Here is a 23,806-nt window from a genome sequence, read left to right as displayed (position 1 = left end):
GTGCTTCTTATTTGAAATATAAGAGGAAGGCAACTGATTGTGAAGTTCATAACATGCGATGTTATAATAATGATGCCTAACGTACAAATTTCAGTTCCTCTTAAAATTCAAGTACGTATGTAGTAATGATGGATTTGTACTAAACAATGTCATGATACGATCGTACGATATCATAATTCTTCTCTTTCTTGGTGATTCTCTTCTACTTTTACTCTTCTCTCTCAGGGTAACCCAGAATTTTTTTTTTTTTTGGTTGGTGCAAAAAAAGCCTCAGGCTTTCTTGTACGTATGGCTAAATATAATAATAATATACAGTACTGTATATAAAAAGTTCATATTGTAGTTCAAAATTGTCTGCTTGTTATGGATGGGTTTTAAATAAAATAGGTGGCGCTACCGTACAGTATGCCATAACATTGATGGTTCGTGGAAGTTGGTGTTTTGATGAAAAGATATGGTTATTTGTTTTTAGAAGAGTAGTTTTACTGTTTGTTTTTTTATTTATTTACATCGAATTCTTGTAAGGAACTTCAACCAGTAGTGTGAAATAGAATTTTTTGTTATTAATTACATTCGTTGAAAGCGAGCTACTTGCCAACATGGTAAAAATTTGTTTTCGTTATAATTATATATATTAGTAATTACTTATTTATAGTATTTATTGCTATTTTTCTTTTCATTCAAAATTGAGAATACGCGATTTCTGTTATGCTATAAAAAATTGTTGTTCCTATTATCTTGCAGTAACACTTTAAAAATTGTACTGTTTCGAATATGAATGTAAGCAAGGCATTTTGCTTCCTTGTTAATGAAAGAGTAAATGCAAAAGGTTACTGCTGGAGTTTTGTTCTCCCAGGTGTTGTAAAACCTTATATTTAGTAGACCACTTTGAAGAGTATCCATTTATGACCATCTTTAGCCCCTATCCTTACATCCCTTCCCCAATAACCTACTGTGGAGAATATATCAGAATTTTTGCTAAAGTCTAGGTATATAAATTATAAAACTAGGTATATATATAAAACTGTTTTCCAAATGTTTTATGACTTCATTGTAGTATTTAACTAGATTCATCAGACAGGACCTACCTTTCACAAATAAGTGCTGTGATCCTTTTAGGATTCCTTCTTATTGAGATGATTATGTATTGTGTCCTTAACCATAGACTCTATGACCTTGTCTACCATAGAAATTAAACTCATAGTGTAGTGTGCCAACTTTTCTTTAGGTACTGGGAAAGCAGCTTCTCGAGTGCGAAGGGGATATCATCCCAGAGTCTAATGATGATCATATTAACGTTATTAACAGTTTTATGCTTTTACTTGTTGCCTTTTTGATAGAGATACTTATATCCAGAAGCAAAACTACATATTGTCAGAAATACTCCCCCCCCCACCAAGGTACTTAACTGGTTCTCTGTTCTTTTCAACAGCTGTACAGAACCATTTGTTACTCATTAAAATCTCTTCCATCATGTCTGGACAGAATTGCAGACACAATAACATTTTATATTTAATTATTTTTATAATGTATACTCAACCCTTCTTTCCTTTATGTCATTAACTCCACATAAATTACCATAGGCCATTTAGTTCTCCTAGAACTGATAGCTGGTTAGTTTCGCTCACTTGGAACCAGAGCAGCCAGTTCCTGATGATAACCTTGGAGATCAATTCTTTGCAGAGCATCACCTGCAATATTGCTGGATATTTGAATGATCAGCAATCCCCCTTCCTGCTCAAGTTTATCACTTTCTAGAAACATCTATCCACTTTTTCAGACACTCAGTCTTGTCCAAAATATGCCAAGTTTGACTTAAGATGGATACATTCTTTACATCGAGCAAATAACAGTGCATTACCGTTAGCTAGAGATGGCACTGTATATATGCAGTAAGGTTGTCGCTCACTGGTGAATGAAAGTAGAAATTCCCTCTTGAGTCATACTCTTCTGAGTTATACTTTTATAGTGGAAACCTTATTTACTGCTGTATAAAATTAAATTGAAATTACTAATATATATATTTACTATGAACCAAGAGCAGTCATGGCTCAATATTTCCTGTGTCTAAATCTAATTAAAAATTCATAAGAATTACCTCTATTTTCTTTCATAGGATTGCTTCTTTTCCAAACTCTCCTTTTTTATGCACGATTCGAGAATTAAAACGATTAAAAATATACTATACTTAAAATCAAATAAATGCATAACTCTCCAAGCTCATGACTGCCTAGACATCCCCAAGATCATAATCGAAGGCCCCCGATCTAACCTCAGATCCATACAAAACACCTCACAACCCCGAGAAATTGAACGCATTATATTCTATACCTATTTAGTCTCACTCAAATCATAATTTGAATGAGAATAAATAGGAATAAAATATGTTACTAATGTAATATAATATTTATAAAGTAGGATCCTAGAAAACAAAGATAAACATATGGCATTATTCCATCAAAAAGTTATAATAGTATGAATTTTAACTCAAATAGTAAAAAGTTTAACTGAGCTTACCTATGTTCAGAGCTCTTAAAAACTTGCATCCTTATTGGTGACCAAACTAGTTCAAAGTCACACGCTTTATGCTAGGTTTGAAACATTTATAATTTGATCGATTTCTGTTCACATCGAGCTTAATCCATGAGCAGGCACGGTACCATTTCTCTACCCTGGCCCGTTTACCAGAGTAGAGAAATCATATCAAAAATTTTTCTTGAAAGGTATCAGGAATCATTATTGAATGACAGAATTGTTTTAGAGCACAAAAAGAGCCAGGAAAAAATAAAAAATGGGATTGAATAACCTAGGAGGTGAATAACACTTCCTGTGCCTGCTAATGGAATAATCCTTAAACAGAAAAACAAGATGCAGAGGTTTTTTCTCTTTCCTTGACTCCATTTTCTCAATTGTTCGCCGTAATTTTGGAAAACTGTGTGTAGTCTATGATTTATTTTTGTCACCAAGTTTTATCCTGTAATATCAGTTTTAGGATTATACAGTACTGTACAACATATTAATAAATTGTGTAATGTTTTCCCTTTTGTGTTTTAAACAGAACTATTACAAATTTAGAAAAATGTATCAGGTGCAGAGCCGGAACTAGACAATCCTGCACCTGGGGCAAAAGTAATATAAGTGCGCCCCCATTATATGCAGGTAGTCAATCTTTATGAATTTATAAAAATTACTATTGTAACGATTTATGATTTGCATATATTTATTAATAAAATAAATTAAACAATACAATGAACATAACAAAACAAAAATATCAAAGAAAAAGAAACTTACAAATATTCGTTTGTATCTACAGAGAATTTAATTCCATATAAACTACAAAGAAATTAAAAATTCACAGATATCACAGGTAGCTTATGTTTATATATCTAGTATAAAATCTTAGAAACAAAATATTGCGTAAATATTAAAAAAAAAAAAAAAATCACAGATAGTTTATATATCTAGTATAAAATCATAGAAACAAAATATTGCAAAATATAGTACTTTTAACATTATAACATAAAATAAAAATATACAATGAAGATGTATTATTTAATTGAATTTTTCTTGCTTTTGCCAAAGCAAAATCATCAATAATTTAATCATAATTTGTTTTGTGCAACCTGATTTTCAATAGATATAGTTGATATGTTGATTAGTCGTTCTTGCCTAGTTGTTGATCTAAGGTAATTTTTAATCAATTTAAGTTTACTGAAAGACCTTTTACAAGAAGCTACTGTTACATGCAGAGTAAGAAAAATTCATAATGCCATTTCTATATTTGGATAAGATTCTATTAGACAATAGTCGTGAATGAATTGGAGAAATTGTAAAGGAGTAATAGATTTGATAACCTGTAGAATTGATAAAACACAATTTTTGAAACTTTCAATTCCTGTTGAAATATCTGAGACATTTAAATCTTTGTTGTATTAGAAAAATTAATGACCAGCTAAAGCAAGGTCAAAAGCAGCCTTCTGAAAGTCAAATTTATTAATTAATGCGAGTGAAGTTCCAAAGAGAAAATCAAAATCTGAAATAGTATTCAGTTTTTCAGATCTAGTGCTCAAGTCATTCCAAAGAACATCCAAAATGTATTTAATTTCAATACAAAATTGTTTGGTAGATAAATTGAAATTGTCCAAATATCCGTAAAGTGTCATTTTTTTTTTTCTTTCTTCTGGAAATGTAGCTGGTATATCCATTTTTTTTCTGCTGTGGTAGTAGCATATCCGAAAATGTCTTTAAATTCACTTTCCCGTATTTCTTGGAAATTTTTTATCAGTCAGTTTATTAATGGGGAAGAATTATGTATACAAAGCTTTTTAGCTTGCAATGCTTTATTTACACAGTCAGTATTATGAAGAATTTTATTCCATATAGCGGCACCACCTCCTTAGCCAGGTGGGTAGGAGCAGCAGCGCGTAGCACACGCTTCTTGATTAGACCGGGGTTCGAGCCCGTGATCACCAAATACGGAGGATGCGGAAAGGTCAGGGAATGACCACTGCATATCCCCGGAGCAATATGGCCTTAGTAGCTAATGCTCCTAAAAAAAAAAACCAAAATAAACAAAAAAAAAATTCCATATAGCCAATGCATAAAAATGGATAGTCTATTTGTAAAAGCAGACTTTGAGCAGTACTGATAGTGTCTGCATTTGCAGACGTATCTTCAATAATAATTAAGACTTCATGAACTTTAGTTATTTGTAAGAACAAAGATTTTATAGCTCATTCTCTGGACGACCATCTTGTGTCTCTATGTCTTTTAAGTGAAATCTTCAAAGTATTCATTAAAATTTCCCAGCGACTAGTGGAACCAGAAAAAAAAGTAAATATTCTTTGAACAACACCAAAAAAACTTATTATTCCAGACTTTATTGATGCTGCATGTACACCAGCTAAATTAAGACTATGTGCTGAACATGGTACAAACATGGCAAATTCATTTTTTCTTTTTAATTATTGCCTGTATGCCATAATTAATGTCAAGTCCTTCCTTTTCTAATTTCATAAGAATTTCTGTTGCCAATCCAATCGCAGTCTTTTCTTTACTTTCTATAAAATCAATGAAACTTTCTTCAGTTGATATTTTTCCATCAATAATTTGCAGATATCTGATTATTTGGGACATTTGTTCATGATGTGATAAATCAGGTGTGCAATGAATTTAATTTTTGAAATAATACTGACCCGAATTTCATTTCCAATTAAACATATAAATTCGTCTTGAATTTTATACAGTAAATAATTCACAGTTCCTTTGCAATGGTTTGAAATTTGTTCTGCTAGTTCTTTATTATAGTGACTTATAAGTTCAATAATATTGAGGAATATTCCAGTTTGGATTCTCAATTATCTCATTTGAACCTCAATGCAAGATTATTTTTTGCACAAAATAATATTGTATCCAGAATAATTTTTAAAATTCATCTCCATTTTTCTTTCTCTGTTAAAATTGCTTTTTGTAGAGCATCATCAATAAGTCCAGAATTTTTTAGACTCTTTTTCCATTGATTTCCATTTTAGAAAGTGTTCACGGTTTCCTAATGAATTTTCATGATTTGGAATATGTTGATATAAGTGTTTCCAAGAGGAAAAGCCTTTCTTTGAATTGACTAGTGAAGGCACATTGCCAGTATTTTTGTTGGTTCCAAATAAAATGCATGGAAAACAATACAATGACTTAGTTTCTTTGGAGTAAATAAGCCAATTTCTGTCTACAAATTCACCATTAATGAGTTGTTTTTTCAAACCACTCTATAGAAAATCGACATCTGGTCTAGGATAAAGAATAACTAAAATCCGCATCTTTGCCTTGATACGGTCCATTTTCTATTAAAAAGCATCTTATTTTATCAAGAATATTCACTGGCCGAGATGCGGGATTATTTAAGTGTAGCATAATATTATTATTTTCATTTTTTATAATCTGAGGTGATTCATACTCAGACTTGCTTTTCTGGTAATTTTCAGAATTATGTGCCTCTGTTTTGCTACAGTTTTCTTCAGCTTGAGGAATGACTGAATTGCAGCTAACTGGGTTTTCTTTATTGTTGTCAGAGATCTCCACCTGCGCAAACCATTTTTGAAAATTATCTGACAATTTCTTTGCTTCTTCCTCCCTCAATTTCTTCTTCTTTCGAAATTCTGCTCCACTTGGTCGTTTGAACATCTTATTCTTATCTGGAATTTATAAATTTTTAAAGATTTTTTATTTAAATTAAATTTGGAGCACAGCTAAATAAATAACTTCGTTTATTGTAGACATGTAGAACAGCATTTTTAAAAATTGTTTCATTGAGGCATATGCACAAATTGAAATATATTTTATTATATAAACAGAGTGATATTTTTGTAACTACCATTTACTATTTTACACAAATGGCTAATGAACGGTCAGTGGCAATTCACCATATTTTGTTCGTAGTGAACTCTTAAGTAGCTAGAATGACATTGATTTAATTGTATATCATATTGGGAATATCTTCACAACTCTCGTTGTGAAGTTATTACCAATATTGAGATACAATAATAGAAGGTATTTACAAAATATCACAAAAAGAGTCTAACGCTTCACCAATGGAGAAGACTCTTCTCCATTGGTGAACTGTTACTTATTCGATGCAGTGCAATACCATGACAACTTGTTGTCAAGATATTTACAATATGAGATACAATTAAATTGATGCCATTCTGATTACTTCGGAGTTCACTAGAACAAAGTATGGTGAATTGACACTGACCGTTCATTATTAAATTTTCAATTCATAGTCTCATGCGTTATGGAAATATCCACTATTTTACATGATATACTTAGTGCTCAAATTGGAAAAATTTTACAATAGGAATGCTAAAAAATTTTTAACAAGTTAGTATATTACTCACATGATTTAATTGCACATACAGTATTGTAATATTTTAGAAAATAATTACAATTTACAGGTACAAATAAAAAAACAAGGTTATGGTCACTTTTTTTTTTTTTTGGCTGCGAAGAAACGGTATATTCGAAAACTCACTTCATTGTAGCTGATTGATCATTTTGGAGCTTATGTAACTGCCACGTATGATTAGAAAAAGACAAACTCGATAATACATTGTTTTAAATAGGAGTTTGCTCACAATCTGCATTTTTGTATTATAAAAAAGTATTTTAACAAGGAAAATGTTCTGCCCAAAAAATTAACAAGGGGAACTCTTTACTCAAAAAAATTTAACAGGGAGAACTGCACCCTCCCAATTCGATTACTGTCTAAAACTCATTTTGAAAATAAGACAAAAATCGAATTCTAAAACATAATTTTAAATAACTAATAATTATATATAATTTTATAACCTATAAAAGTAAAATATATGGCTACAGTTCAACTAAAGGAAATTACCGTATTTTCCCATGTATAAGATGCACCTTAATTTTGGGGTCCGAAATTTGAAAAAAAAATGTATTACATAAAGTTATTGAACTCAAGTTTTATTCATCATAAAATTCATACAACTCCTCATCAGTGTCAAAACTCCCATCCATTAGCTTGTCCTCATCTGTGTCTGATGACGAATCACTGTCTTCATATATTGCCTCGTCCTCAGTTCCATCTATGGCATTTGAAATGCCACACTTCTTAAATGACTTGACAACGATCTCAATCTTGATATTATCCCAGAATCTTTTCACCCAGGAACAAACTTCTCCTATAGTTGGTTTCTTCACTCTTCCTGCTGGTGTCAAATTGTCCCCAGAAGACTTTATCCATTGGTTCCATTCATCTCATGGCAGCTTTGAAGGGTTTGTTAATGCTGACATCAAGTGGTTGGAGCTGGGATGTCAAGCCTCCAGATATGACGGTAAGTTTTGTTTTTTGCTCTGCAGCAATCTTCTTTGTGTTTTTTGTTATGTGTGCCCTGAACTGATCAAGCACCAATAGGGCAGGTTTGCGTAAGAGCCCACCTGGTCTCCTGCTCCAAATTTTCCCAAACCAGATCTTCATCCCATCCTGATCCATCCAACCCTTGTCGTGAACGTGGACAATCACCACCAAATACGGAGGATGCGGAAAGGTCAGGGAAGGACCACCGCATATCCCGGAGCAATATGGCCTTAGTTGCTAATGCTCCCAAAAAAAAAAAAACTACTCGAGGAATGTCTTCTTTTGGCATTGTTTTGCGTTTGAAAATCACCATAGGAGGCAGCTTGGTTCCGTCAGCACAACAAGCTAGAACAACTGTATAATGGCTCTTTTCATGTCCACTTGTCTTCACAGTTACAGTTTTCACCCCCTTCTTATCAACAGTTCTGTTACTTGGGGCGTCAAATTGAAGGGGGACTTCGTCCATATTTGCAATCTGTCCCAACTCAAACTGATGTCTTCCGACATTGAATGACAAAATAATGAAATTCAAGGACCTTCTGCTCATAGCTTTCAGGCATCTTTTGGGCAAGTCTAGTGCATGTACGCATGCTTAGTCCATTCTGTTTTATGAACCTGAAGCACCAATTGTGTCTTCCTTTGAAATCAGTAACTTCTTTTTTATCAGCAATTCTTCTTGCCTCATGCTGAACCATCTTTGTGGACACAGGAATTCCAATTGCCCTTTGCTCCTCAATCCATATCTTCAATTCCCTCTCTAAATCAGGCCATTTTGCTGACTTTCCTCTAATGGCCTTCTTCTGCCGTGGCATTTTCAGTAGGGTTTCTTCTTCCCGTAGCCAGTCTTGGATTGTTTTCTCAGTTGGAGGAGGACCAAACTTACGTTCAGCAGCACGATTTCCATTCACTTTTGCAAACTGGATCACTTTTAACTTGAATTCAGCACTGTACGAAAATCTTTTCTGAGCCATTTCTGGGCAGAACGTGGCAAAACATAACCTAATATACCGGTAACAAGTGCGAAACAATGAGCGCAAAGACAACAAGCGTGAAAAAGCGGGAAATGCAAGTAAAAAAAAAAATCTGCAACAACTGTATAAGACGCACCCAGTTTTTAGACCCCAAATTTTTCGAAAAAAGGTGCGTCTTAAACATGGGGAAATACGGTAAGTACAGTACATAAAAGAAAGGTTTGTTTATAACAGTTTATTGAAACTTACTTTTTTAATGTGGAGACGAAACAACAAAATTTGAATTAACACTTTCGTTTCTTGTAGACCTGCTTCTGCACTCACACTTCGAGCACTTGTGATTCAAGTGAAATACAGTACTTGCACTGGAGGATTAAATAGCACTTTAGGACAAACCAAAAAGCTCAGAAATATGACGTCACAAAATGTATCATACTTTATAGAAATTTGTAATTGGAGTTTCTCGTTATTTTCGAAATTTGTAAAACGCTGTTCCTCCCTAATATTTTTTCAGTGATTATAAATCTCGAATTTATAAATTTTTTCACCTCTCACAAATATTTGTGGAATCAGATGTAACATGTACAAAGATAATTCAGTATTTCCTTTAATAAAACTTTTATTTTTATTGTAAACAAAGAACACAGGTTGACTAGAGGCTATTATCCATGTCAAAATATGCCTTAATCTTCTGACTGGCTGTAGAAAGAATTGATTAGCGCGACTTCTCAGTATGTAGAATAGGTGGCTGGTGGGATTTTATAGGCACCACTTACATTGTGGAACGGTAATCCCTTACCCTTAATTCACGCTTTCTAATTGCCTAAAGGCCGGAGGTGGGAACAATGCTTACAAAGTTAAGTTTCTCGAAATCTGTCCATTATATGGAAATTTTCGTCTTTCTACGGAAACTATTTTAAATATAATTACTGAAAGGTATTCAAAAAAAATTCGCTATAAAGAAGTTTGTTATACAGATCTGACTGTAATTAAATAAAAAATGAAGCAATATTAAAATGTATAACTGGTCGAGTGCACCCTTAAAACGCTGCACCTGGGGCTGGCGCCCTGCTCATCCCACCCTAGTTCCAAATCTGATCAGGTGTATTTATACAGCTTCTTGTGTAGCAAGAAGCTAAATAAGCTTCTTGCTACACTTAGGGAGGTAGAAAATGAAAAAGACCTGGGAGTAATTGTGCAGTCAGATATGAAATTTTCTGAGCAATGCAGACAGGCTGCCAGAGCAGTTCATGGGGTTTTGTCAATGATATACAGAAATTTTGCTAGCAGGGAAAAGGAAGTGATTGTCCCTCTGTATAAGGCAATGGTCAGGCCACGCCTTGAGTACTGCATACAGGTCTGGAGACCTCATTTTAGGAAGGATGTAGATTTGCTTGAGCGTGTACAGAGAAGGGCAACAGATTGGTGAGGGGAATGAAGGGATCCTCTTACCAAGAGAAGCTTAAGTTCTGCAAATTGCAGTGGCTGGAGACTAGGCATCTGTGAGGTGATCTGATTGAGGTGTATAAGGCCTTGAATGGGTTGAGCACGCTGAATTCTAATGGGATTCTTCCACTTGTTCAGATTATGAACCTAAGGGGACATAAATTCAAATTGAGGAACGATAGCTGTAGAATAGATGTGCTGAAATTTTCCTTTAGTCAGCGGGTGGTTAATTGCTGGAACAAACTTCCATCTGTCATTGTGGAAGTTGATAGGTTAAATAAATTTGAGGAGGAACTAGACAAACATTTAGAGGGAATGGTTGTGTGAATTTTTTTATTTTTTGGCTGATGCTACATAAGCTCATATGCTTGCTTTCTTGCATCACATGCCATGATTACTATTACTACATTACAAAACTTATAAGCATGGTTTTATTTGGATTGTTCTATATAAACTGAAACATTACAGAGAATGACACTTCTAGTGGTTTGTTGCCACTTATAAACTAATGCCATCTTGTGCTGTGTATTCTCAATACTTCTGGAAGATTTTGTTTTCTGAGATTGCACTAAAAAAATTGGCAAACTGTGGTGCCAGTTCTGTGATAATAAAAAATGCAATATAGTTTTTGCATATTATATTCAAAAATAAAACAGAGTATGATGTTCTGCAAAAAAATTTGTTTTTACTTCTGACGTGTGATAGACTGATTAAACACAAGTGCTATTAGAAGTGAAAACCATCTGCATGAAAGGCAACAAAAATTTTAATTTAAAATAAGGCAACTGTTCCACTGAGCTTACATTTAATATAGTTTAGATAATTTGGAATTCAGTAATAATTATGATTAAACAATTAAAAATAGAAAGGATCAGTTGTCCATATGTTGCACTTTGCCTTTTCCAGAACTTCTTGTGGTGCAGACTTACTGACATTTAAAATGCAGTGATACACAAACTGACCATAATAACACAGAATTTTATAGTAACAATATACAAGATATATCATGGACTTATTTTTGGCACCTCGGCATATATGCATGATATGCCTGTTGTCTTCATCCTGTCCATCCATCCGTCAACCCCATGCCTCTACCCTCATGGTGTGAGGGACAGGATTCGGGCTGGTGGTGGTGCAAGTATATTGTCTGGGTGGCCCTGGTGTCCCACTCCCAAGCACATTTATTGCTTGCTGGGTAGTAGGTGTCCCACTTGGACTCTGTGGTGGATGGGGAGACTGGACACTGAACAAAAGCAAAAATCACTATGAATCCTGATAAAGTTATTTCTTCTGGGAGTCCAACCTGGTCCTTCTTTGTAAACCAAATCTTAGAATGAGACAATGTCAATGCAAGACAGAGACCCCGAACTGAAGTACCATCAAGTCCCACTCCAAGATTCCTGATAATACATTTACAAACTGGAAAATCCATTGGGAAAATGTTACCATTCTTTATACAGAAGGGTTTAGAGGGATAGCAGGTTCCCTGAAATCAGTTAAGAGGCTTCGTTCTGGAGACCTCTTAATTTAAGCCAAAAACGACACTCAGAGCAGCTACTCCAAGCCACATCAGTAGGAGCAATGCCAATTACGGTGATACCTCATAGAACACTAAACTATCCAAGAGATGTCATCTCAGAGTGGGACCTACTTGAGATTACTGAGGAGAAAATCCATTCCAAACTAAAGCCACAGGGAGTGGTAGCAGTTAAAAGAATTTCCATGCTTAAGGATGGTAAGTTAGTATTAACTGGAAACCTCATCCTTACGTTTAACTCTCCAACATCTCCTAAGTTGATAAAAGCTGGGTGCATAAACTGCAATATAAGACCATATATCACAAATCTGATTCAATGTTTTATATGCCAAAAATACGGGCCTTCGCAGGTGACATGTCATGGAGTGCCTGCCTGTGCTTGCTGTGGTGCAAAAGGCCATGAAAGGCACTGCATATACAGCCACTAAACCCACTTGTGTCATCTGCAAAGATGAGTACCCCGCATATTCAAGGGCATGCTAGTGGCGGAAAGAGGAAAAAGAGACACTAATGCTCAAGGCAAAACTGAGCATATCCTATCAGAAGGCATGGAAAGCAGTCAAGCCAATAAATAGCAAAAAGCCTACATATGCAGAGAAAGTTGCAGAGAAACATTCCATTGCAATGCAAACTGACATGACTATCCCACTAAAAGAGTCATTCACTCCTATTACATGCTATTTATTGAGTTCTCAATAAACCAACCCGAGAAATACAGTCAGCTGCTTCCAATATCAGTACCTCCTAGCCTTCCACCACTACTGAAACCAAGTGAGTAAGAAAGCCAAAAAAACCCCACAAGAACTACAACCAACCCAGGAAAAAATGGGTGTAGAAGTTAATGAGGTACAGGACCAGTCTCTCCTGGAACTCTTTGGGAAAGAAGAAGAAATGGATACAGGCCAATGCTCATTCTTTTCAAAGAGAGATAAATCGAGGACTTAGAAAACAAAGCCTTCAGAAGCAACTGGACGGACTCAAATCTTAAGAAAGACCACATTTAAATTCTTACAATGGAACTGCCGTTGATGCCGTCGGAATTGTGGTAACATCAAGACCCTTCTCTGTAAGCATGGGCCAACCTGCTTATGCTTACAGGAGACCTGTTTATAGGCTAATGAGGACACTTGTGCAACTGTTCAATTATTCATAAAGACAGAGGTGGAGTTGGACCTGCCCATGGAGGAATCACCATCCTTGTGGGTAACCATACTACTTTTTCATGCTACTCCAATTACCATCAACTTAGAGGCAGTAGCAATTCAAATAACAGTAAGTTCCTCTTAACTGTTGATTCCATCTATTTGCTACCTGGGAACGACATCCCCTAGGCAAACCTTGATGATCTCATTAGGCAATTGCTGTTCATATTGTGTCCATTAAAATCCTCTAGTAGGGGATTTTAATAGACACACTCTGTGGGGATAGTGCAGACATCAGTGAAACGGGTCAGCCTATTGAGAATATGCTGGAAATCAGTGACCTGGCCCTCCTAAATGTGGGAACTAGCACTCTTTTCCACATGCCTACCCATACACTTACTGTGATTGACCTCTCTATATGCTCTCCTTCTCTCCTCTCTGTTTTTACATGGGAGGTAGAAGACAATTTCATGGTAGTGATCACTTCCCTCTGATATCCACCCTTTGTAAAGGTAGACCATGTCACTCATCCAAGATACCACGGTTGAAGATTGATTATGCTGACTGGAATGTCTTCGAGCATCTGGCATTGTTAAATACCACCATAGTCAGCAAGGAGCCAATTAATAACCCAATGGCAGCGGCAATTGCAATTCCGAAGACGTCGATACGGTTTCTGCTGTATTCGAAAGCATGGTGGAATGCTGAATGTATAGCAGCAAGGAAAGCTAAAAACAAGGCGTGGGGGGGGGGGTATTTTGTCATTATCCCACCACAGACAGATAATCTAATAGCCTTCAAATATGCATGCACAAAAGCATGCTACATTATATGTGAGAATCAAAAGGAATTTTGGATCTGCTTCACTTCTTCCATCACCAGGATAATGTCACCTAAACTCGCCTGGGACAAAGTCCAGAAGATGAAGGGCAGATATGCATCACACACTACATCAATCCTAGAACATAATGGACGTGCAAGTGCACACTCAACTGCAATTGTGAACACTCTGGGGGGGGGATATTTTCCAGTGTCTGCTGAAATGTCTTAAGCCCTTCAGTTTCTGGCCCTCAAACAAAAAGCTGAAAAACAGCATTTGAAATTATCTTCAAATAACTGTGAGGCATATAACCAGCCTTTCACTGAATATGAAATGAAAGCGTCACTATCTCTATCCCAAGTGAGTGCTGTCGGGCCAGATGACATCCATTATGAGATGATCAAACATCTTTCCTCAGAATCTATGGATTGGCTGTTCTGTCTTTACAACAGAATATATCTTGAAGACCAGTTTCCAGACTCCTGGCATAAAGTAATCATTCTTGTCTTCCCTAAGCAAGGAAAGGACCAAAATTCCCAATAATTACTGTCCCATTGCTCTGACAAGCTTCTTGTGCAAGATCCTGGAAAGGATGGTCATTGCTCGTGTGGTAACTAGAAACAAATGACCTCCTTTCCAAGGTACATTGTGGCTTCCAAAGGAATAGATCAACACTTGACCATTTAATAAAAATGGAAACATCTGTCTGAGATGCTTTCCTGAAATGCAAACACCTGGTGTCAGTTTTTTTTTATATGGAAAAAGCGTATGGCATGGCTTGGAAATTTAGAATTCTAAAAGATATCTATAAACTTGGTCTTAGGGATCATATAGCCTTTTTTATTAAAAATTTTTTATTGAACCGATCATTCCAAGTTTGTATGGGATTCATTCTCTCTTGATCTTTTTTTCCAACAGTAGCGAGTCCCCCAAGGTTCAGTTCTAAGCGTTATGCTTTTTGCTATCAAAGTTAATTCTGTTATTGAACAACTTCCTCCAACCACAAACAGTGCCCTCTTCGTTGATTACTTTAACATCTTTTTGCAGTCATGCAACATGAGGGTTATCAAAAGGCAATTGCAGCATACCATTGACCACATGAACACTTGGGCAATGGCTAATGGTTTCAGGTTCTTGCCTCAGAAGTCCGTCTGTGTACACTTCTGTTGCAAATGGAACCTCCACCTTGAATCAGAACTCACACTTGGACAAAACATCATTCCAGTAGTACCTGACACAAAATTCTTGGGACTTATATTTGATAATAAGTTGACATTTCTACCACATATCTGTCAGCTGTGGATGAAGTGTACAAGGGGATTGAATCTCCTATGAGCCATCTCATCCAATAATTGGGGAGCAGACCGCTGCACTGTACTCTGCCTGTATGGTTGCGCACTTGTCTGGTCTAAATTAGATTATCTGAAGTGTGTGCATCAGTAAGAAAACAGCATACTATGATGGCTAGACGCAGTTCACTATCAATCCATCCACATTGCTACCGGAGCATTTAGAACTTCCCCTGTCCAGAGGTTATACTTCGAAGCAGGTGAACCACCACTATCCCTCCAGTAAAAGCAGTTGTCACTTTTAAACTGAAATCTCTGCCAGACAACCCTATGTGGACATCCATTTTTGAGACACTATGGGAAACTATAATACTCGTGAGACTTCCAACTGTCCCTTTGGTATCCATATCCAAGAGCTGCTCAGAGAGCTTAATATCATGGTAGACAATGTTGCCCAGGCACCAAGGCAACTACTTTCACCCTGGCATGCTCGCTTACCATCATGCAACTTCCCCATTAAAAAGTGGGGTAAGGCCATCATCCCATCTTCTACTGACAACTCTATGCTGCCTACTGAGCCAAATACTCTGGATTTCTTGTGTGTCTTTACTGATAGCTTGAAGTCAGAGTCATCTGATGGATCTACTGTCATCTTCCCAGATAACACTATATCTGGGAAGCTTCTTCACAAATTCAGCATATACGCGGCCAAGTTGTATGCTATAGAATTAGACTTGGATCGCATTAAATCCCACAAGTACTAAAGTTGTATGGTGTATACTGACTCTTTAAGTATACTACAGGCTTTATTGGGGATGAGATATAATCCTCATCCATTTCTGACCAAGATCCAGCAGACATTACATTCTCTTTCTGAAAGTTCATTCGGCATCCGTTTCTGCTGGATCCCAAGCCACATTGGGATCAAGGATAACGAACTGGCTGACGCTACAGCCAGGTTGCCGCAACCCCATAACAGCAGTAGCCTGTCAATCCGACTGCCAATCAGACTACAGGCAGCTAATATTCTCTATATTACTCTCCCACTGGCAGTAACCTTGGCATGGGCAGATTATGAACAAGTTGTATCAGGTAAAGCCTGTAATCCAACACTGGCAGTCTAGTCTGCACACAAACCATAGAGAGGAAGTTGTTCTAGCTTGCCTCTGGATGGAACATAGTTATTTCCTATGTGTGAGAACTGTGGCACCTTTTTAACCATTCATCACATTTTAATTGAGAGTCCACATTATAGACACAAATGTGTTTTATATTTTTCCACTTTTAGTCATTTGGCTGAGCCTTATACACAGTCAGATATTGTCTGATAATGACCTTGTGTCTGCTGTTTTTAGCCACAGTATATAAAATCAATAAACCAGTTTACTTGCATTTAAAGTATACTTTTTAATTATTATTTCTTTTTTTGTTATATATTTTATACCTTTTTATTCCTGTATTGTTATACAGGGTGATTCACTACCAGTGCGACAAACTTGCAGGAGATGTAGGGGGGGCACAAAGATGAATCGGAATCACATAGCATTGCATGGAATGCTATGTGATTCCGAAATGCCTTCGTCATGTGGTAGAGGACGTTGAATGGGAGGTCGCGTGAACAGCGATCCCGCTGGAAGTCAGCATTTGCGAACCGGTTCCCGAGGCAGTAGGATGGACGCGTATTCAAACGTTGAACTGGCCGACATGCACCTCGTGTATGGAGCTGCAGACTGTAACGGGCGTGCCACTCTGCGCTTGTACCAGGAACGTTTCCCGCACAGGCGTGCTCCTCATCATATGATTTTCGCACATGTGCACAGAAGGTTATGTGAGACTGGTTGTTTCACTAGAGGTACCATGAATCGAGAGCGAACGACGAGGACGCCAGACAATGAGGAGGATGTCCTACGTCTTGCAGAAGGCAATCCGAGTACGAGTACTCGAGCGATAGGCCAACGATTGGGTATTTCCCAATCCACTGTATGGAGGATACTGTCAACAAACCAAATGAGTTCATACCATCTGCAACGTGTCCAATCATTGGAGCCCCTCAGATTATCCACTCTGGAGGACTTTTGCTACTTGGTTTCTTCAACAGAAACGGTTCGCAAATGCTGACTTCCAGCGGGATCACTGTTCACACGACCTCCCATTCAACGTCCTCTACCGCATGACGAAGGCATTTCGGACCATGCAATGCTATGTGATTCCGATTCGTCTTTGTGCCCCCTACACCTCCTGCAAGTTTGTCGCACTGGTAGTGAATCACCCTGTATATCTTTGACAAGGTGATCTAATTCATTAGGTCACTGAAAGTTTAACTGCTTTGTTCCATATGGCCTGGGTTTGGTGTGTTATAGCCTTAGTTGCTAATGCACCAATAAAACTCAATCCAGCCAACCAACCTAATAACTCTACTTGCAATGAATGGATTTTTGTGAAATTTTATATTTTGCTCTGTTAGAACAATTTGTTGAGCCTTCTCAATTTCATTAAAATAGGACCAGTAGAAATCTGGCAATTGTTATATATTCATATATATCACATAGGCTATCTGTATACTGTATATTGTAGCTAAAGATCTGGATATTGTTTGTTGCTATGCAGATCTGGATATTGTCTGTTGCCATTCCTCCAACCATAGCAACATGTTTGTTGCCATGGTTGGAGGAATGAAGGGGCAATGTGGTGGATGTGTGGAAATGAGGTATTCTTGGTTTGCACATAATTACTATTTGCTAACAAGCCTGAAATGTAATGCACTGTGTACTTTAACTAATTTGTTTTATATATGAACTAATTGACAAAACCATAGGCATTTATTATTCAGGATCAAAAAGAAGTAAGCACTATAGATGTTCATGAAATATTAACCCCGCTTTTGACAGCAAATTCTGAAATACCAAATGATAGATAAACTGAAAATTTTTTTAAAAATCCTTTTCAGAAATGTAATTCTTGTCACATTGAGAAAAAGCATTTTATGACATCTAGTTTGCAGAGACTATTGTGACTTTCATACATGTTACGGAAAGGACCATCACAATTTAAATCAATTAGTATGAGTACAGTTGGACCTCTCTTTAACAGGCGCCTCCATAGCCAGGTGGGAAGGAGCAGCAGTGCATAGCACACGCTTCTTGATTAGATCGGGGTTTGAGCCCGTCACCACCAAATACGGAGGATGCGGAAAGGTCAGGGAATGACCACCGCATATCCCGGAGCAATATGGCCTTAGTTGCTAATGCTCCTAAAAACCAAATAACAAACAACAAACCTCTCTTTAACAAACTTCCAAAAAACAAATTTTCTATGTTGCAAACTTTTTTGATTTCCACTTGGTCATTACATTGAAAATAGTTTCCTTATAATGAAGAAAATTTCCATATAATGAACTGATTTTGAGAGACCTGGGTAGGTACACATTGTTTTCACTCTGGCCTTTAGGCAATAAAGCTGATGCTGTAGAAAGCACAAATTAAGAACTAAAAGGATTAAGAATTAATCCTTTAGCTTTTAAGAGCTAAAGGGATTAATTACACAAATTAAGAGCTAAAACATTCTACAATTTAGTGGTACCTATAAAACCCTGGAGGAGGAAACTGGCCAACCATGGTGCGGGATAGAAAAAAATGGAAGGTTTTGGGAGAGACCTTTGGCCAGCAGTGGTTCAGCAATGGCTAAAAAGAAGTAAAACCTATACACTACTGTACCTAGAAATTGCACTGATCAACTGCTATCTGTGTCCACAGCCATTGGCAAAGATTAAGGCATATTTCTGATGCAGACATTGGCTCTAGTCAACCTGTTTTCTACTGTAAGCATTCCCTTAGAGAATTAGGAGCGAGTGATTTTCCTTTATTCCAGAAATTCATCTGTTGTTTCGAAAAAATGGCTCATCCACACTTCACTAAATTTCATCTGTCTCTGTTTACATGGCAGGTACAAGTGGTCCCTGAATCAGTTTTGTTTTAGCGGCTGTGCAAGTAACCTTAGAGTGTCTAAGAGGAAATCCTTGAGTGTGGTGTGAAAAAGTGGAAGTGCTTAATAGTGGAGATTGGGGTGTAAAAAAAAAATTACTTTAAAATCTGGTATTCCTGCCAGTAGTATGTTAACCATTCTGAAAAACTTTCGATTTTCAAACTGTTTGAGGAAAAGGGATCCATTCGGAAGCGTCCAAAATTATTCCTGTTTGAAGATGTAGATGAAGCAGTTTTTAAGTGAATGAAGTTGATTCGAGACGAAAACGTGCCAATATCAGGGCCATTAATAAAGAAAAGGCTATGGAGTACTCATCTTTTCTAGCATAAAACATTCCAAGCCAGTTCTGGTTGACTGGACAAATTTAAAGAGCACCATGGCTTACTTGAAAAAGTTATTTCTGATGAAAGTGGAGTTGCAATCGAAGAAAACTATACCCATTGGAAACTGTTTTGAAAAAACTTATGGAGGGCTACGAGCCCAAAGACATATTCAGCGTTGATGAAGCATGTCAATTTTTTAAATGTTTGCTGAACAAGATACTGACTTTTAAAGGTGATAAATGTTTAGGTGGTAAAAAATAGTAAGGAGAGAATTAGTGTTGGTTGGTGCAAACATGGCTGGTAATGAAAAACTGAAGCTTTTGGTAATAGGCAAAAGCAAGTAACCCCAATGTTTCAAAGGAGTAAAGTCGTTAGAGTTGGACTACAACTACAACAAAAAATCTTGGATGACAAGTGAAATTTTTGAGCAGTGCATTTTAAATTTCAATAGAAAGATGACGAAAGAAAACAGAAAAATCGCATTGATTGTCGATAACTGCCCTGCTCACCTTCACTCGGTAATTTTGAAACTTACAAGTGTGAAACTTGTTTTCTTCCTCCCGAATACCTCATCTAAACTGCAGCCAATGGGCCAAGGATTTGAAAATGCACTACTGAAGATGCAGTTAATGCAAGGAATACAATACTGAGTTTGCTGTGACTTTCAACAGAAAGGGGAAAGGTGAATGGCATTGCAGCACAGCTTGTTTTCAGTAGCAAAGCCAATCCTACAATGTTTGGATGTGATGCACTGAATCTAAACCAAAAAAATGGCATTTTTTTATGGAAGAGACGATTAGTGGGATACATTTACCTCAACATGCTCAAACTTCATCAGGCTTCTGCTCATTTCATTTCCAGCAAGACAGTGTATCTCCTCACTTTCATGTGGACATCAGAGAATATTGAATCAGTGTGTGACGTAGGATTCATATTGAGGGCATATAGGGTCCATAGGACAAAGATTTCTGTCCATTTGCATATATCCTAAGGATAAATATATGCCAATTTTCATTTTTATTATGTTTTGAGACTATTTTTTTAATCACCCTGTATTATTATTAAATTATTTAGCAGTAGTTTATCACTACAGTACTCACCTCTAATTCCGTAATTAAAAAAGTGAATTCATAGAACTCATAAATTTCCAACATGCGATACAGTAATGCCGAGTTGAGATCACTATAAAGTCTGTCACCTTCTTCTCTTTCCATAAAACCAACTGATGATGATGTCAAAAGTTTTATGTTGAGGCTCTTGGTTTTTAATACACAATTCTGATTTTTATAGACTATAACCTGGGAAAAAGTTGTGTGCTTTTTTCCTTAGGGCATGTTTTAAATAGTTAGTTTTAATTATTTTTCACCTTTCACCTTCTATGAGTTCACTTTTTTAATTACAGAGATGTGAGTACTGTAGTGATAAGCTATTGTTAAATAATTTAATGAAAAACTTACAGTACAGTCAGTTCTGCTATAACGTGCATTTTAGCAATGCGAATTGGTTCAACGCTACTGATATATTAGGGAACAATGCGATTTTTGTGTTTATGCAATTTCGTTCGTGAGTAACACCAGGTGAATGCAAAACCCAGCACCAGGCAGAATGTAGCGAGCTGCGCAGCAATACATACAAGTTTATGCAGCTTAAAAAATATCAAACGTCAAATGTGTGAGAGCTATATTTCCCATTTATTGTAGTGTATTGGTCGGAGCCACACTTGTCATTCGCTGTATTCACAAGATAATAGGTGATGTTGTAGGCCGACTCATGTTTTCAGGAGCTCACATTTTTTTGTTCAAACAGAAATTTCGTGAGTGAAGGAGCACATTTCTGGAGGTCAATACCAAAAAACAATTTGCAGTTCCTGGTTTATTGGGCTTTTCTGTTGGCACAGTCTATTATAAACAGGTAGTAAACTCGATCTTATTGCATTTGCAGTAATACCGATAGCTGGAATTCTGTGGGTGTTTTGTTATCATGGTGAAATGTGTTTTCCCTTCCATGAAATCTCCAGTCATAAAAAACATAAATTTTCAGAATCTTTTCTTCATTTCTATTTTTAAGCTTCATACTTTTTGCTCCATATTTCACTTGTGCAATTTGTGCATGCCGTTTTTGTCATTATTGATTGCTTATCTTTTTTACTGTTTTAAATTTTATAATCCAAAAAAAAAATGTCGGGTGAACAGAAATATCAATTAGTATGTATATACTACAGTGCTATATTTACTGTAATATTTATTTATTTATTAAAAATGTAAGATGTTTAAACCTATGTTAGCAATTTTATTAGGTTTCTAACTTTTTTTAGTGTTTTACTTACCACACTGAACATTTTTTTTTTTTTTTTTTGAGTGCTCTGCCCCTGTCCCTATTTTTCCTATAAGCCCTATTGTTTTTAATATGTGAAATACCATAACACTGAGATTTTTAGGAGCACATGTACCGCTTTGTAGCAGAACTGACTGTACTTCAAACTCTAGCTAAACTAATACAATTGTCACCCTGTATATCATTCATCAACAAGATATTAATAACTTCAGTTCGGAGCAGTCATAAAGGTCCAATCTATTCTTAGACATGAGAAATGAGTTTCATTTCACGTGTCTAAGAATGAATGAACTTCATTCTTAGACCTGTATTAAACTATTTTTGCCCTTTTGTTTGTTTTCCATAAAGTTACACACCTGAAATGGAAATAAGCAGAATATATGGACTTATAATTTTAAAGAAGTTCTGAATTTTTCATTAAATAGATTGGGATTTTATGACCATTATATCTTTAAAACTGCCTTTCTGGGAATACAATAGGAATATATCTTGAACTGTATAAAATGACAGTAAATAACTTTTAATAGAAAACTTTTTAAAATTTTCTTTTTATTTTGTTTTACAGAAAGTATTAATTAAAACCTGAAAATTAAACATTCTGAAATTTTACCAGTTTTACTGGAACATAAAAATATGGCGCCTCCGTGGGCAGGAGCAGCAGTGCGTAGCACACACTTCTTGATTAGACTGGGGTTCGAGTCCGTGAGCCACCAAATACGGAGGATGTGGAAAGGTCAGGGAATGACCACCACATATCCCCGGAGGAATATGGCCTTAGTTGCTAATGCTTCTAAAAACCAAACAACAACATAAAAAAGATTTAAATATTACCAGTTTCTTAAAAATTAAAGAAATGGAATCATGTAATAAGAAAAAAAATTGCAAATTAATTACACATTATTATATCGTTCAAAAATGTTTTGTAAATGTAAATGGTACATGTTGTGTGTCATACTGCAAACAAAATTTAAAAATTTATTATGCAAACACAAAATGTGTTAGCAGGTTACAGATTTGTAGGAATACTGTTGGACATTGTTTGAAAGCTACTGAAATGCTCATAGCCCTGAATAAAGTTAAGACCAGACTAGCACAAGTGAAAATTTTAAATGTCTTGCAATCTGAGAGACTACGATTAAAGAGTATCAAGTTCACACATCCAAAAAAGAAAAGGATTAGAAGATATTGTTGCAGCTTCAAGCTTTAAAATAATTAATTTAAGGGAAAAGATAAAGAAAACACATGTTGACTAAAAAAAAATCATGTTTCACTATAGAATATATCTTTTAATCATAGAAATTTTTGACCGTTGTTTATTTCAGAATTCCCAGCATTCGTAAACTTGTAAAAATTTGTATAACCGAGTATTATGATAGAGATCAGTAGATTTTTAATATTGCTTTTTATAATGTAATGTGTACAATGCAACGCAATTCCTGTAATGGTGACATTATTTATTTGGATTGCATTAGCATTAGTAGAGGCATACGATGCAAGAAAGCAAGCTTATGCAGCATCAGCCAAAAAAAACCTCTCCCATTTCACTTGATGAATTTGAGGTATTGCTCAAAACATCAAAGGCAGATATTGTTGGGATATCAGAGACGTGGTGTCACACAGATATAAGTAATGCGGAACTGGAATTTGGGGAATACAATGTGTATAGAAAGGATAGACAGGACAGGAGGGGAGGAGGGGTTATGCTATTAATTAAGAAACACATAAAGTCCAAGGAAGTGAAGCCAGTCGACATCGATGGACAGGGCAGTGCCGAATCAGTTTGGTGTGACATAAGCATAGGGAAATCAAAATTGAGAGTAGGAGTGTGCTATAGGCCTAATGACTCTGATGAGTATAATAAGATATTGTACAGGGAAATAGAGTGGGCCAGTAAATCAGAGAGTCTTATAATGGGGGATTTTAATTTCCCAGATATTGACTGGAATTTGTGGGTTGGTCACTCGCACACTAGCAAGGCTTTTGTGGATTTATTGGATGATTGTTTTCTACACCAGCATGTTCGTGAGGCAACAAGAGGGAGCAATACTCTTGATCTGATTATCAGTAGTGACTCTTCATGCATTAAGAACCTG

At 36.2% G+C, this 23,806-nt stretch overlaps 1 protein-coding gene across 1 annotated transcript in view; it reads left to right on the top strand.

Moving 5' to 3' along the window:
- The first annotated feature begins 482 nt into the window (after positions 1 to 482).
- Positions 483 to 23,806, top strand: part of LTV1 (LTV1 ribosome biogenesis factor) — a 61,582-nt gene continuing 38,258 nt past the window's right edge. Inside the window, exon 1 of the mRNA XM_090371478.1 lies at positions 483 to 602. Coding sequence (XP_090227604.1) covers positions 600 to 602 — 3 coding nt within the window. The 5' untranslated portion in view covers positions 483 to 599. The remainder of the gene's footprint in view (positions 603 to 23,806) is intronic.

Source organism: Mastigoproctus giganteus, chromosome 4, assembly GCF_048544385.1.
Source record: "Mastigoproctus giganteus isolate SK-2022 chromosome 4, ASM4854438v1, whole genome shotgun sequence".
NCBI lineage: Eukaryota > Metazoa > Arthropoda > Arachnida > Uropygi > Thelyphonidae > Mastigoproctus > Mastigoproctus giganteus.
The sequence above is the reverse complement of the archived record's forward strand: the minus strand, read 5'-3'. Positions and strand labels throughout refer to the sequence as shown.